The following is a 17337-nucleotide window of genomic DNA, read 5'->3' as shown; positions in this document are numbered from 1 at the left end:
CCCCCCCCTAAATATGTCTTACCTCAAAGTTGTCGGCTAAAAGTTTGTAATCGTGACGGGTGTGGTGTTGATTGCAGGTGTTTATTTTCTTCCGTGCTGTGTACTACGTCACTGGAACGTGTGTTCCCTGAGGTCATGACGTAGCATTGTATACATGCAACATGGTTGATTGTGGGAATACACGATGCGTACAAGAGAGAAAGTCTTTCAAGAAAGAATTGTTGTCTTGGAGTAAAAAAGTTCCTATCGCTGTCGGTAAGTACATTTTAGAACATTCACGTTGTTTGAGATCATTCTAAGGTCTCGATTTAGTCTCATAATTCGATGACACAGTGCCGGATCCATTGTCAAAATTTGTGTTCCTTTTAGCTATTCTGTCAATTATCCACTCCCCCTACTGACGAATGCGACAGTCAATATTAATTTATTTTCTTTTTATTTTAGATTTATATTAAACCAAAACATTAAAGTTTATCTAAAAAACATCACTAGTTTCCTAATTCGATTCAAAGGTGAGTCAATTAACGCGTCTTCGTCCAGGTAAAAATCGAGATAATTGATTCAGCATCCCAAATATACAGTACCCGCTGAGAAGACTTGATTTCGTGATCGATGACGTCGCTGTATATTACCATAAAAAATAATTAAAATATTGATTCTGGTTGGAAACGAATGTCCTTTATAACATTTAAAATGTGTTAATTAAGATTAGTTGTAAAAACATCAATGGTTAGGAAGAGATAGAAAAACATATGGTTCACGTTTGTGAAGGAGCAGAATGCCAAAAATGGACGCTGTTGAAAATTATTGATCGAATGACAAACTCATTGTCGCATGCCGGTTGTTGAGCAGTTTGGCTGTCGTGACCTTCTGTGGAACCGAAGCAGTATGCTAATGAGTGTCAATCTCCGTAAATATATTGATTTAGCCGTTGTATGAGGAGATAGGTAAACTGTCGCTGTACCAAATTATGTGAATATTTTGTTGCTGATGCAGATAAAGCAATACATCTATAACAGAGGTTTATAATACACATTTCTGTGTTAAGTAGCCTATGTGCATCAAGTGCAGTGACCTCACTGTATATTTTTTTTTTGATCATACAAAAATTGTGAGCAAAATAATTATTTAAGTTTTATATGCTTCTTTATACTTCTGATGTTTTAAGGTTTAATTACCTTTATATCTATTTTTTTCCTAAAATTTTAATTAATGAAAAAATACTTTGTGATAGGTGTAAATAATGGAATGAATAGCTTTATATTTAATGTGAATTCATGAAACAGCTAGCTATTTGATCTATTACAATAAATTTAAACAATAAAATGTCAAATTATATAATGAGACATTGAATTGTTTTCTTTTTTTTCAAGAAATTGATTTTCCTTCACAAATTTGTGTTCTTGCCCAATAATTTCATTTTTGTGTACCATAAAAATCACGGAGATTAAACCGCAGTCAGAGCATAAACAATATTTATCAGATGGACAATAATTGATATATTTAATTGTGTATACCATACACGTATACATATAAGTGTCTCTGTATTAACACACAAAAAAACTTGAATTATTTTGCTATTGATGTTTGTCATTCCAGAGAAAAGTGCCATGGATTTTTTGTAGGGTGTATTAGTTATGTTAAACACTTTTATATTGAAATAATATAAAACTTTTCAATGAAAGTAATTTATTGTGTAAATAAATAACTTATATGTTACTGAAGAACAATTTTTTTACTAATTTGTCTGCTCCTGTTATTATAAGATAAAAATGACCATTCGTCCGCAATGTGTCGCCTTAGCATTATCTTATTGCCAGCTATTTTGGGAAAAGGACATCAGCATCATTTTAATTAAATTTACCAGTAAATTTAAAAATCATAATGATAAAGGATTATTTCAAGCTATTTTAGAGAAAGGAAAATATGATCAGCATCAATTTGATTAAATTTTCTTCACAATTTTGTTGAAATAATATCAAAATGAGAAATTATATTAAAAAGAGGCTTAGCTGTTTTTATTTCAAGCTATTTTAGAGAAAGGAAAATATGATCAGCATCATATTGATTAAATTTTCTTCACAATTTTGTTGAAATAATATCAAAATGAGAAAATAAAATTAAAAAGAGGCTTAACTGGGTTTTTTTCAATGATATTTTAAGATTTAACTTTTACAAAATATCAATAATTACTGATAAAGTACTGATCAGTTGGGATTTTAACATAAGTTTACCACAAATAGGTACTGACTAAAGTTGGGAGAATGCAGTGTCATTATATCTCTGAATTGGGAAGGAGTCCTTTTACTGGACCCTATAAAGGCCTGAAAAAAAACCTGGGATGTCAAATCAGTGGAAAACCATAATAAATTGGTGGTCTATGACGAACTGAAGATTGGTACATAATCAGATTAATCACATATGAACTTCATTATTTTTACTTTGTACATGTATAGATTACAGTTGTCAAATAAATACTGGTGTAATTTTGTAATGAGGCTGTCTTAGTAGTGTCTGTCATGATTAAAGTCATATTGGTTACCCAGAAGAAAAACTAAAGGCATTAATTAATCCTTTTGTGGGTATCCTGTGACGATTATCAGAAGTAAAACAATGAAAAATGTTAATGTATTGCATGTATTACTGAATCCATAAGGATATTTGTGTATCTATTCATTGCATCTAGTTGCTATATGGTAACCATCTGAAACATTGCATGAATTAAAATACCATATTCGACCCAATAAGCGCCCAGGCCGTTTAAAAAATTGAAAAGGTGCTAATAAGACATAATTATTGCAAATCTAGACAGTTTTGTGTAGTTTTGGTCTTTATTTATGCGTGGGAAATTGAAATCGAAGCCTCAAAAAGCGGGAGGGGCGTTTATAGGGACATGGGCACTAATTGGGTCGAATACGGTAATGAATTTATTTTTGTCAACTCGGTTATCAACCATTTTTTTGTTAAGGTTTTCAACTAGAAATTATACAATCTATCTTGAACAAGCTTTATATTTCTCCCACAATGTATACGTACCTCACTCTGTTAAAACTTAAAGTCCTTAAAATGTTATCATGACACACAATGCCTCTAGATGATTTTCCCCTACAGCATTAAGGTTCATTATTTACTAGAAAAGGATAAAGGATACTTTTTCTATAAAATACTAACAGATCAATTCATCATTCAAGTGATGATTGTTAAAGATGCTCCACTGCTGACAAATTGTATTTTTTCACTATAGAAAACTGGAGCAGACGATTTGGTATTTTTCTTCAGTTACAAAAGTTACTTACTTTACAAAAAATTCTGTGGCATTATATCCTATATAGAAAGAAGTACTGATTGCACATGCACCAAAGTCAAAATAAATTATTTTACTATATTTGTTTGTGTTCATTAGCTATAGACATATATATATGTATACACGATTAAACCCCAATTATTGTTCAAATGATGAATATCATTTAGGCTCTGTCGGCGGTGGAGCATCTTTAACTTATGTACCAAAATTAATCATTATATATTTATCTATAAAAGTTAATTTAAGTCTCTCACGAATGTTAGTCAACAGGTTACCAAGTCAGGAATATAAACCAAGTCTGTTTGTCAAGTCAGGAATATTTACCAAGTCTTTTTGTCATGTCAGGAGTATTAACCAAGTCTGTTTGTCATGTCAGGAATATTTACCAAGTTTGTTTGTCAAGTCAGGAGTATTAACCAAGTCTGTTTGTCAAGTCAGGAATTTTAACCAAGTATGTTTGTCATGTCAGGAGTATTAACCAAGTCTGTTTATCAAGTCAGGAATATTAACCAAGTATGTTTATCAAGTCAGGAGTATTAACCAAGTCTGTTTGTCAAGTCAGGAATATTTACCAAGTCTTTTTGTCATGTCAGGAGTATTAACCAAGTTTTTGTCAAGTCAGGAATTTTAACCAAGTATGTCTATAACCAACAGGTTACCAAGTCAGGAATATAAACCAAGTCTGTTTGTCAAGTCAGGAATATTTACCAAGTCTTTTTGTCATGTCAGGAGTATTAACCAAGTCTGTTTGTCATGTCAGGAATATTTACCAAGTTTGTTTGTCAAGTCAGGAGTATTAACCAAGTCTGTTTGTCAAGTCAGGAATTTTAACCAAGTATGTTTGTCATGTCAGGAGTATTAACCAAGTCTGTTTATCAAGTCAGGAATATTAACCAAGTATGTTTATCAAGTCAGGAGTATTAACCAAGTCTGTTTGTCAAGTCAGGAATATTTACCAAGTCTTTTTGTCATGTCAGGAGTATTAACCAAGTCTGTTTGTCAAGTCAGGAATTTTAACCAAGTATGTTTGTCATGTCAGGAGTATTAACCAAGTCTGTTTATCAAGTCAGGAATATTAACCAAGTCTGTTTGTCAAGTTAGGAGAATTAACCAAGTCTGTTTATCAAGAAAGGAATATTAACCAAGTCTTTTTGTCAAGTCAGGAGTATTAACCAAGTCTGTTTGTCAAGTCAGGAGTATTAACCAAGTCTGTTTATCAAGAAAGGAATATTAACCAAGTCTGTTTGTCAAGTCAGGAGAATTAACCAAGTCTATTTGTCAAGTAATAAAGGTTCATTGTTTTATTTACACCTTATAGCTAATTATCAACACTTACCAGATATGTATGACTCTTCCTGTGAGAGCTACTCATCTAGAAACAAATACAATGTCATGATATATAGGTAGCTGCAATTCAGATACGTACATGTATACACAAGTAAAATACCCATTAGAATTTGCCAATTATCCCTAAAATATAATTAACAGGTACTACATGTAATTACCCCTACAAATAATTAATATTTATATTACGTATATTATGCAATGCAATATATTCTGAGTGCTTACATTCAGAAATAAAATCAAAAGATCTATGGTAAAATAAGGAGAATTCCAATCATGCTTAAGATTCTGCATCAACTGTGCTCCTTATTCAGATAGATATTTGCACAATTGTTGGCTTGTCATCGATTACTTTATGCAATAACTATTTAAAGTAACATATTTCTGACACATCTCTGTTCAGTTTTGGGTTCTCATATGTACAGAAGTCAGAGTTGTACTCCTTTTCAAAACTTTGAGTATAATTAACCACCACTCCAAAATTATCTAGAGCACAGATAATAGATTATCTCCTTCCAATGATGGCCATTTTGCTTCTACATTTATTGCTATGTAAAAATTTTCATTCTTAATCAATGTTTGTGTGGAAACTCCGAAATGTGTCTCTTTCTAATTGGTTTTAATAGAATGGAATTTGCAATAGGTTTATTTTTTTCATTCAGATATAAACATATGAAAAGAAGAATTAATGCATATAGGGATTTCCTTTCAGAAAAGGTCACGAAAATTAGAAAAGGCATCATATGTTATCCTTAGGGAAATAGAGGGAAGTCAAATGTCTTCATAAGGATGTACATATTCTCAGTTAATATTAAACTGTTAAAATTACATCCAAAATGACAAAATTTCCACTAAAGTTACATGTGTTTTGGATGGTAACCATGGCCACAATAGGGGTTGTAATAGAAATGTAGTATCATAATTGAATCAGGGATGTACCAAATATTTTTAACTTCATTGGTGAATGCTTAGTTTGAACATTTTAATAGATTTGAGAGAGAGAGAGAGAGAGAGAGAGAGAGTAAGTAAAAAAAAAACAAAAACAAAAAACATACATAGTCCTATAAATAAAGAATACAGATTGAACTTTGAACTTTCATAAAAGTAACAATAACAGGTCATTACAGTGTGGTTCATTCCTAACAGATATTTACCATAAACTGTGACTTGCTTGATTATTTCCTAAAATATATTTGTCATAAACTGTTACCTGCTGATCCCCCCCCTGAATTGATTACGTCCTCTCCTTACTTAGAGATATTTAAGCTTGAGGAGGTTGACTGATTGAATACTGGTATTTGCCTCACATATTTATTTCTAGGTATGTGAGTGTTTCTCTAAAAACATTTCAGGAGAAACAATAAAATGTAACTGTTACATTTTATTGAAATCAACAAAAAAGATGGATATAAATTTATTTTTTTAGTACAATTTATAAAGGAATTATTATCAGTGAGCAGTGTCATCATGATCATGTCTCAGGCTCTATTGTAACGTTTCTATAGCATTGTTTATTGGCGCCATTCTGGGATTCTTTCCATAATTATTAAAAAAGACTCAGCCAGAAAGCTGATTTTAAACGAAAACTGAGAAAAAATGAATTATTTCTCTATGATGATATAATTTGTCAGCTTTGCTATTTTGTCATTAACAAAGCAGGACAGGCCATATCTTGTTACAATAGTTCTGAACTGAAGTTTATCGTTAGTCATGATTTTGTATTTTCAGGGCTTGAAAGAATTGCAGAAGAATTGGGAGGCCGGTCTCGCATCAGAGAGTTGTTATTGCCATTTAACGGTATGTGCTTGCTTACTATATTTCCTTAGCTTCAATTTCATTAGATAATTATATAAGAAGACATGTGTTAGAGAGAGAAAAATGTTGAGAATCACACACCTTCTTTACATTTTTGTTGACCCTGATTGGAGTGTTGTAAGACGTGATAATTATATCAACTCTATGAATTAATATTGACTTTAGATTTACATACCGTATTTCCCTAATGAGGGTGCTGTACACTGGTAATTGGCTTAGGTAAACATTACATCATTGGCACCTGCTATGACAGAATTTGCCCCGGCTATTGCAAAATTTGTATAAAGTGATTTTCCATTTATCAGCAGAAACGTGCACATGTGGGTCCCTTATTAGAAGACTCCTTTAACAGGAAAAATATGGTACAATTGTCTAGCTTCTCTTACAATATGTAAGAACTTATATCATTTTACAATTTCACAGACTTGGAAACAAATCAAATAGAGGATTGGGACCCAGACAGGAAATGTTCTTTCTGTGAAAGTAGAGTGCAACTTGTCTTTGTAAGTACATATACCCCTATTCATAAGGTAATAAGCCCTCAGTCCACCTCCCTACTATTAAAGGAAATGATATTAAAAGGAGGGGGCTTTTTACTGATTGTGTTTGAAAGTACACATACTCCTATTACAGTATATTTTCTCAGTCCCCTCTTCCTAACCTTAAGAGAAATGATTATAAGGAGAGGGGGAGTAGTACTGAATATCTTTGTATGTATATTTATTATTATCTAGAACATGTTAATGCTAACAGCATTATTCAAGTATTAATCCTTGTTGGAGGACTCATGCAGACAGAATTACATTTATTAAAAAAAAATCCACATCACAGTGAAGAGAGTGTATAATTATCACTAATGTATTGGAAGTTTCATATTGGTGGCCGTGGTTGTTTGTATCAGGTGGGGCAGTGCAAAAAACTCTCTCAGAATAGGCAAAATATTTGATACATGGTAATAATTAAACATGAAGGTTTACTTTTTTCTTACAGGAAGCTGTAGAACAACTTATTGATGAGGCGAAGAATGGGAAAGGTGTACAGGACAATGCTAGTAAGTTTTTGTTTGCCTTTTCATAAGTTGTTATCATTTGATGTTTTTCATAACGCTAGTGAATGAATATTAAAAAAAATTGTTCTTTAAATATCTTTTGACTGTAAAGGCCTAAAGTATACCCAACCAGTAGTCGTGATGAAACAGTTGTAGTGATTGTGTGCATATTCTACTGTGCATCCAGATTTTGGAATGTCTGGAGCTGTTGACAAATACTTCATGATGGTGTTTTTTGGGAATATAGAAATAATGTGTTTAAGGAGATGCAAACAATTATTTTTTCCCAAATCATAAATACTGTTCCTTCCCGACTACTGGTAGGATCCCAGTACTGAAATCTGTATTTTTTATATACCAGGGTACATATATTTTGAGTAATGCTAACCAAATGTGTTTATGGGTGACAGAAAGGTTTTTATTGACCTATTTTAATAAAACGTTGATCTTGTGACATTCAGGTATGCGCTACCTACAAGAGATATTGCCCTACTGTCCCCAGTTCTATACCCAGAACATGGGCCGGGAGTTACTGGCTGAGCTCAAATCATCTGCTCAGAATGTAGAAGTTACAGAACAAGACACCAATGTGCCACCTCAACCTTCATTGGTAGAACTGAAGATCCCACATGTGGTCACACAGGCAAGGTTAGTGTGTTAATGATCTTCACAAGTCAAAGGGGTATACTGGAATTACCTAGTGTTCAGGTCTGTTTAATATCCAATAAGTTGGAGGCAGTCAATAGTAAGTGTACTGCTCCTTACTGATTGTTCACTCGCCTTGCTTGTCTGTCAACATTTCTTTGTTTTGCCGCTAGATCTTAGTAGTAACGATTTGAAGGGAGTCAAGCCAAATTTGGCCAGAAATTAACATATTTGTGAAAAGAGAAATAGAATTTGTGTAAATGTTGAATCTGACCCCTTGGTGCTGGAGAGATCTGACCCAATAGAGGAAACAAAGTTAATTTATTTGACTAATCATAAAGTTTTCATATTTAATTGTTAACCAAATTTGGCTAGACATTTGCAAGGATGGAAACCGACTTTGTATAAATGTTAACTGACTACCAGATACCCTTGGGCAGAAGGGGTTGGGCTTAATAGAGGAAATAAAGAAAATTCTGTAGGAAATAAGCACTTAATTATATAATCTTTACTACATATAATGCTGTTGGGTTTAACTAAAAAGCTAGGTGAGCAATGCAAACCCTTTAGGCATTTTGTTTACCTTAACTAGTTCTAGTTCAGGTTATGCTTTCAATATAATACGATAGTAAAGAAGATTTTAATCAAAAGAAATTCTGAATATGAAGGTTGATAATGACGGTTGAAATCAGGGGGGAAAATCCAGAAATTAAAATAAAGATTTTAATACAAATTAAAGCAAATTCAGACAACTTTTGGTTTGAAGTTTTAGAAGAACGTTTGCATTTAAACTTCTGAAAAAAAAATTCATGTGCCTTCTGTTTAGTCGAGTGATTTGACTCATGGATGATATATATTTTATCTGTATATTTTTTATCATTTCCAGCAAGCACAAGAAAGAAAATATACCTAACTGCAAAAAGAACTACACAGATAATGAACTAACAGAGGCCGTATCTGAGATACAGAACGGGAAACTAGGAACTAGGCGTGCTTCAGCTCTGTATGGCATCCCTCGCTCAACCCTCCGAAATAAAATGTTCAAAATGGATGCAGACAAATTGACGTTACTACAGGAGGAAGGTATGGATGATGAAGATAGCCAGGAGTCGGGTATAAAGTGGTCAGAGCTTATACAGGGTAATATCTTACCCTTAGCTTTACCTCAGCTCCCTCCATTACCCACATGTGACTTGAACGAGGTCAAGAAAAGTGAGACCGATGATAATACTGAAAGAAAATTAGACAACATACGGAAAAAACATAACCTGTCCGGAAAAGAGGAACTCTACTATGAGATGTATGAACATGAACTTAAAATTCCAGTTTTGAAAGATATAATACGTAAATTAGCTGAGGAAAGGTTAGAAATGGAGAGAAATGCCTCTAGAGTTAGAGATTTGAAGCATGATTTAAACAAACTTGAAGGGTTAGGTAGTCTGAAGCGGCCTTCAGCTGGGAGGACTGAAGAAGGAGCAGAACCTCCTTCTTCAACCTTCCATGATATCGTTATTCCGTCCTACAAGTCGACTAGAAGTCCGATCAAGCAGGAACATGCCTTCACTAGTTCACTTGACAAGTTGGAGAATTCATCTATTGGTGATACTTTGAAAGAAATCATTATGAAAACAATAAGTGAAAAAGTAAAATGCAAGTCCCACCAAGTAAGTGACCTTGGACAGGGTCACAGTGACCTAGTTTTACGTAAGAGTCATCACACAACATCATTCCAGCCAAACGGTGCCTCTCCTGCCAAGCAAATAAAAAAAGAAGACAGTGACAAGAAGAAAGGAGATTCCTCTGGAACTCCTGCCAAAAAGACACGTCCTAAAAGAGGCCAGTATCGCAAGTACAACAGCCAGCTGCTAATGGAAGCTGTGAAGGCTGTACAGCGAGGGGAGATGAGTGTACATCGTGCAGGGAGTTATTATGGTGTGCCTCACTCTACACTGGAATACAAGGTCAAGGAACGACACCTCTTACGACAGAAGAAGATCAAAGAGCAGCAGCAACAGAAGGAAGCGGCGGCAGCAGCTGCCAGCCCAAAGAAGACCACTACCGACGCAACCAGTAGCTCCAATAGTAGAGGGAATGGCAGCAGAAGTAACAGCAAGGGGGAAGTGTCAAAAAAACTTGAAACCCCAGAGAAATCTGACGGAAGTTGTCCTAATTGGTACACTTCCTATTTAGTGGGTGCCTCTCACTTGGATGCCTCCCCTGGGATGGGTTTCCCATCAGGCTTTGCCTTAAATACACCGGCCTCAGAGTTGCTACGTAAGCTCCAACACAAAGTACAGAGTAAGTCCGATTCTTATCCCGAGGATGGTAATTACAGCAAGAGGGGAGTTGGAGCTCTCGGCGATGGCTTCTTCTTCATTAATTAAGCAGCTCCCTCTCTGAACTTGTCTTTTCCAGTTGTCACACAATTACGTCTTGTTGGTCTCTCTATAGTCATTGTAAGCAATTAGATATTATTTGATCTATTGATATATATTTTTGTTAAAGAGATAATTTATTTTGATCATTGTTTCATACATATTTAGTGTTGTTCTAGTCTTAGATTGAAGCAGGTGTTATATGGTCATTATTACAGTAATTACCTTTCGATAGAATTTAACCTCGCCTCTCGGAGAGGGTAGATATAATCGTTTCAGCTGGCCTCTCAGAGAAAGTAGGAGCTTAGTAGGAATAGCTATGTTGTCTGTATCAGTTTTACCATGATAAAACCTGCTTTTAAGTTAGATTGCAATAATTTGGCTGTAGTTCCATCAAATGGAACATGTGAAAAACACAGGATTCATAAGAATTTAAAATACCTATTTGCTTAATACACCTGCTAGTGTTAACTGTTGGTGTGAACTCAACAAATTGTTCACTGATTAAACCTTAAGTTTTGTTATGAGGAGCAACAAAATCCAACTGATGTAAACTTTTTTCTGTTAATTTTTGTTTATGATATGGTATAGCTGTAAATCCCCCCTACCCCTCTTAGGTGTTCATAGACAGCTTCTGAGAGACCAACTGGGAAAGACATGTTCAATACCAGTAATATCCTATGTAAAGCTGTATGTATTCCTTGCCTATCAATGCTCAAAGATTTTAAATCGTTCATATTCATACAGAGATATGTATGTATATCTCTCTGAGATATCTGCCAGCTGTTATTATTAAAATTATAATGATTCTATTTTTAAGCAGCACATTTATGTTCTAAGTAAGAATTCTAATTATTGTTATCGTTTTAAGTCTAAAAATCATGGATGACTTTTAGTTAGAATGTACTCTAATTATGAACTACAACATGAAAAATATCTCAGTTTGTAAAATCTCTTAATTTTATTGTTTTTGTGAATGTGTTAAACTGGTGTCTGTTATTATATTTGCAACACTATTCAATATGAAAACGTCTGACATGAGCTTTCCTTATAGGAGTTGGAGTTTGTCTTACGGAGATTAATGGCGATAATTGATACATAATGGGAAAAGTGAATGCAGCCAAACCTGTCTATAAAGACCACCCCAGGGACACAGATCTATATAATCAAGTTGTCTTATTTTAAAGCAGAGATTTATTATACAGAAGTGATCACAGAGGCAGGTTTTACTGTTTAAATATTAACATTAAAGTCAAATTTTTAAAAATAAATGCCATCTGAACTAACACACTGTCGATTTCAGTCTGATTTTGACTCAAAGTCAATCTTTAATATACATTGAGAGAAATCAAGTGTGGCTCATTGTTAGATTGTTGTTGATTAGTTTTTACTTCAATAATGGTCAATTTGCAATATGTTATGTTCAACATTATACATTTGTTGTACAGGTGATTTTATTGCTAGACTGTGTAGGGGAGATAACTCCTGAGAAAAATTGAAATTTTTCTGTAAGGGATAGATAAATTACTTTTGCTTATGATGTACTCATTATGTACTTACGACAGTTTAGTAAGTGGACCATTTGTCTCTACTGATATTTTATTTTCTACATTAAACACTGTTTTAGTACTGCACTATATCAGGAAGAGGATACACGTGCTTTGGTTTTTTTTTTTTTTTTTTTGTTTAAGGACATTATCCTATTGTTATATTTGTCTTCATATTGACATGTGTATGTGCATTGTAAGACTTTTTTCTGAGAGATGTTTTGTATGTAAGCTTGACTCTGATAATCTGTATATATTTTTTTTGTATTTATATATAGAAATAAGGGATTTAAGATGGTAAACAGAACATTATACAACTGTATTCCAATTAATATATTTGTGTGTCAGATACAAACTTTATAATATGGTAAATTAATCCAAGTTATGAAATTAGTATACATTGTATTCTATTTGTATTCCATTTGTTGGGTTTTTATTTATTTATTTTTGTTATAAGGTCTGAAATTGTATCATCAGTTGAAACAGACATTCCAATGAACACTTTTATCTTTGATTTGTATTATTTCCTTGTGCAATACTTCTTTCTAGTCCTTACATACCGGGTATGCTTTTTTCATTTATCGCTAAAGCTACATACATTGTAATTGATTATTTTAAGATCTCAAAATGTATTTATTTTTATGTTGAATGGTAATATCAAGTTGACATTAGTGCTAATACCTGTAAATAGGTTTTTGTTTTTATTATCAATACTGACAGTTAACATGGGATGTAACAGTGTTTGCAGCTTTTACTTTGATCATGATTCAGTCAAAATTAATCCAATTTTAGACAGCTGTTGTTATTGGAAAACTGAATCTAACAATAGGTCTTAAAGTAGGATTATAGAACAATTATTTAAGAGATTTCTTATGTTATGGAGATATAACACAAAAATCTGAGTGTACTCTAAATATACTGTGAAGCGGTTTATGATGAGAGTACACTCAGATTTTTGTGTTATATCTCCATAACATAAAAAAATCTATTCAAATTAATCCTTATAATTCAATTTACTAAAGAGAATCTCTTCAATATTCATAATTCATTTTTGGACTTTTTTGTCTATGAAATCATTACGCCGTCATCTCAGCCAATCAGAAGCAACGTTACAAACGGCGACACCATTTTATCCTTAATGGGCTAATAAAGTAAATTTTTAATTCAATGTAAAAGCTCGTAACAAGCAAAATTGAATCGTAAGTAAATACGAAATGAGGATACTTATCAAATGTCATCATTTACTGGCCAAATGAAATCATGCCATCATTTTAAGACCTATTATATAAGAGTATTTTACTGGATCTGGGTTAATATTTCTTTCAAGAAGAATACATAAAATACGTAAATTGCAAGTGCAAGAAATTCAAATAAATTGTGCCTGGTTAATAGAAAATTCTAGAGCAAATATTTTTATACTTTAGATTTAGTGTTATTTATTGTGTTTTCTACTGAAGCCATGTGTTTTGTAATCTTGGACTAACTCAACCATTTAGAACGTTCATTGATAATACACATCAATCAATTAATTCAATTATCTTATTCTTCAAATGACAGTTTAAAAAATTAGTACTGTACGTTGCTGATTACTACTGATGATTTAAATCAAGAATTTTTGTTTTAACTTTAAAGTTAGTTAAATGGTCTTTAAAGGCCCAATATACATACATATGTATCTTCTCAAACATATTCATGATTTTTAAAAAAATCACCAGTTGTTTATCATGCAGAAACTAAATAAAGGTCAAGACGGATGGTAATTATTCAGAATCTTGTGAGAAACAAATCAAAATTGATATGCAATAATTGATGGGGGTCCTTCAGAATACTGAAGCGAGGCGACACTGTTATACCAGTATGTCTGTATGATACTAAATATCACTGATATCAGTTAATACATGAACATATCTGATCAACACTATTGTTGGAGGATAGATTCTCACTTAAAGATTTGGTATTGGGCCTTTCAATCCACTGTAATGGGTTCTATAGAATATTTACTTTATATTGACACTCAGTAATATACATACCACTATTTTGTAATGAAGTGCAATATGTCTATTGTCCTATTATCATATTTACTATGATCCTGTATGTCTAGTCTGGTGTGCCTATTCATAGTATGTTTCTATGTGTCATTTATTCTGTTTAATTTATCGACAATTGAAAATGATACATTTATATTGAGAAAACATTGTGCATGAAGAAATGGTATTATGCATGAATATTTGTCTTATTTTTCTGAAAGATATCTTATTCCTGAAATTCACTAAGCTGCCTACAGATGATTTAAAAAGGTCCTTTTTACTTCTTTTTTTGAATGCTTTTGATATCATTTATATATTCATAAATGGAATTAAAATGTTCAAGTAATAAAAGTTGATAAAGAAAACCTAGAATTTAAAAGTATTTTTTAAACATTTTATTAGTTTAATTTATTTTACAGAAAATCATGTATAGAATAGAAAATGAAAGAAGAGGACTATTTTGATTACAAATCATGAATTATTACTAAATGTTAATTTTGTTGTCATGCTGTAAAATGTTATAATCTTTAATAACAATCTTATTTAATACTTTATAATATAGCTAACATGAAATATTGCTTGTTTTATTTTTAAGAAGGAAATAAACAACAGAAATACCATGTTGCCCTTCAAATGGATTTGGATCACATGTACAAGTAAATGAAGGTGGTTTTATTTCTATTCTGTTAACGTTATGGATGAGATTTTCCGATTGTTTTGTGGCAGTGTTAAGTGTATATATACTATGTGTTATCAATGACTAAGATAACTGGGATACAGTTGTTAATTTATTGTATAGCGTAAAGTCTCTATATCTGTATAATGTGGTGTCTCGAATATGCTTCAGAAAGCCGTCCTTTTCATGATATGATGTTTCATTGTTTTCTTGATTATATGAAAACTTTGTGGGATTAAAGGTGTTGGGTGGTGTGTGTTATTGTTTTTGTAAAGATGTAAATGTTGCATTATGTATGAATTTAGAAAATTTATGTGGATTTTACATTGTCTTTAGATATCCAGGAAACATTTTCATAGCTGTATGGCTTTTTGTTTTGCCTGCAAAACTAGGCAACGTTTATGTAGGTACAGTAACTCTAGGCCGACAAAGGTCCCCCCTAGAACTTGATTGCCCTAACACAGGTCAAACTAACTTTACACTGACCTAATTTCACATTAATATTGCTTGCTTTAGATAGCTTTTCTTATCTAAAGGTCAAAGTTCCTGTTTCTGTTACTTACACAAATTCCCTAGAAAAGTCAAACTTCATGTAGGCCTTTTCCTTACATAATAGAAAAAAACCTCATTGTAATAGCTAAGTTGCAGGTGACACATCCACTTCTAGTTATTTTACTATTTAATTTATTTCCAAATATTACTATGTACAATAATTTTATAATACATGTATATCTCCTCTTTGTAAGTATGAAAAAGTATGAACATTTGTCAATGGCCAGCATTTTATGGATTTTCAAATTATATTGTATATCAACTCTAGATATTGTTATAAGTTAATTTTTGCATTCCATTTACTTTTGGTTTTTGTTAACTTGTTTTGACATACCTTTCATATATACATATATATTCCAGAATTTCATATCTGATATTTTATAACAGACTAGGTAATGGTATACAGCTACGTTTAGTTAGCGGGATTGAAATCCTAGACGTTACGGATGCTGTAAACATACCGTATTGGACCTAGTTAGGGGACATATTAAAGTGGCAATCTTATTTTAATGCTTTTCGCGTAAGCATTGTTTGGCTAAAATTTGATGGACCTAATTGTTTGGTGATTACGCATCAGTGTGTCAATCTGTTTTAAGATTGTTTTTGTGAGAAAATTTGATTGCACTAAAATAAGTATCGTATGTCTGCAGAATAAAGATACAGGGAAAATATACTGATGTAAAGGTAATTTGTAGTAAATATTGTTTCTTAAAAACAGTTGATTTATATATGAAATTTTAATGACAATTAATACTTGACCTTGGATGTCGACAACTTTTTAGATGTACATGTAATTGTATTCAATGGTTAACATCATTTATTAAGCTTTGATCGTTTAGCAAACTAGTGTTAAGTCATAAATCCTGTATAACTGAAAGAAAATGTTCTTTTAAAGATTATAGCTTCTCTGCAGAGTGTGTCATCCTCAATACTCCAGAGGTTGCCATCAATATCTTTATTCACCCCTGAAAACAGAAGGCTGTATGCTTCAACTTCTGTATACTGTGAAACAGAGTAGTTTGGTCCTTGATGTACATCAAAGCAAATGGATTGATCAAAAAATGATACACAGTATTGGCTTTAGAGATGGGCATCGCCCTTTTCAAAATAAGCCTGTATGTGTGATTGGTCAGTTTTTGTTCTTCTAATAAAAAGTTTACTATGACATACAGAGGTGGATATAATGGCAGTGATAGTAACCCCTGGAGTATTTACATAGGATGGGAGTGTTTTCTGAATGCAGCCATTACTGAATTACTTTTTTTATAAAGTTGGGTGATTCAGTTATTATTCACTATTTCCCAATATGATTTCCCTGTGTTAGTTGCCTTAAAGTGACCATAAAGTTATAATGTTATACTTGTGCAATGTTTAAGATATTATACAACTTTTATTTATTGTACTACGTAACCTGTCCATTGTACGCTAAGGTATTTATCAATGTGCGCTACAGTTTTAATGGGTACTATGTATATGCATGAAGTGCCTTTGAGATTTGATCTGTGACACTGGTTCTATTGCTTGTGTATTCATTACATTAAATATGGTATTGTTGCTATCTTTGTTTGGAGTTTTTATTGTAGTCAATAGTTTTGATTAGTATACAAATGTACTGTAAACCAACTTATTTTTGTGTGTGATTAGATTTCGAGTATTTCTGCAGAGAGTGACAAACCACGAAATTTATCGCAGCTAAATTGTTACGACCACACATACATATACTGTAGAACCTCGAGTTAAAATCGCGAATTAAAATTGTGGTGTAAAAGTTATTGGACATGAAAATGCGAAGTTGGTTTACATGTGTTATAAAGACGTGAATGTGTAAGATTGTAAAGGATGTCACAACTAAATATAGACAGAAGTCCCATCCCCAGATATCCTTATTCTCACACTCCCTGACCCCTATAAGTCTAGCTTTCTGTAGTGTTTGCCATGAACTACTGCTGTTTGTCTCAGTTCTACTAGAATATCATAACAGAATGCCAAGTTAGCATGACTCAA

At 32.6% G+C, this 17337-nt stretch overlaps 1 protein-coding gene across 2 annotated transcripts; it reads left to right on the top strand.

Annotated features, from left to right (window-relative positions):
* The first annotated feature begins 112 nt into the window (after positions 1–112).
* Positions 113–16889, top strand: LOC138334761 (mushroom body large-type Kenyon cell-specific protein 1-like). Of its 2 annotated transcripts, XM_069283474.1 has the most exons (7): positions 113–255; positions 6377–6445; positions 6887–6966; positions 7454–7514; positions 7973–8159; positions 9043–10454; positions 11586–16889. In XM_069283474.1, exons 1-7 carry the CDS (start codon positions 162–164, stop codon positions 11624–11626), a joined length of 1944 nt encoding a protein of 647 aa, XP_069139575.1. In that variant the 5' UTR covers positions 113–161; the 3' UTR covers positions 11627–16889. The 2 variants fall into 2 exon arrangements, with proteins under 2 accessions (XP_069139575.1, XP_069139574.1); XM_069283473.1 differs by having other exon boundaries at positions 9043–16889.
* Positions 16890–17337: the final 448 nt, after the last annotated feature.

This window comes from Argopecten irradians, chromosome 11 (genome assembly GCF_041381155.1).
Source record: "Argopecten irradians isolate NY chromosome 11, Ai_NY, whole genome shotgun sequence".
Taxonomy (NCBI): domain Eukaryota; kingdom Metazoa; phylum Mollusca; class Bivalvia; order Pectinida; family Pectinidae; genus Argopecten; species Argopecten irradians.
Note: the sequence above shows the minus strand (reverse complement) of the source record. Positions and strands in the feature narration are given on the sequence as shown.

Coding starts and splice junctions, on each gene's coding strand:
- LOC138334761 (XM_069283473.1), top strand. CDS start 162: ATGGTTGATTGTGGGAATACACGATGCGTACAAGAGAGAAAGTCTTTC. Junction 256..6,376: donor AAAAGTTCCTATCGCTGTCG/GTAAGTACATTT, acceptor TTGTATTTTCAG/GGCTTGAAAGAATTGCAGAA. Junction 7,515..7,972: donor AGGTGTACAGGACAATGCTA/GTAAGTTTTTGT, acceptor TGTGACATTCAG/GTATGCGCTACCTACAAGAG.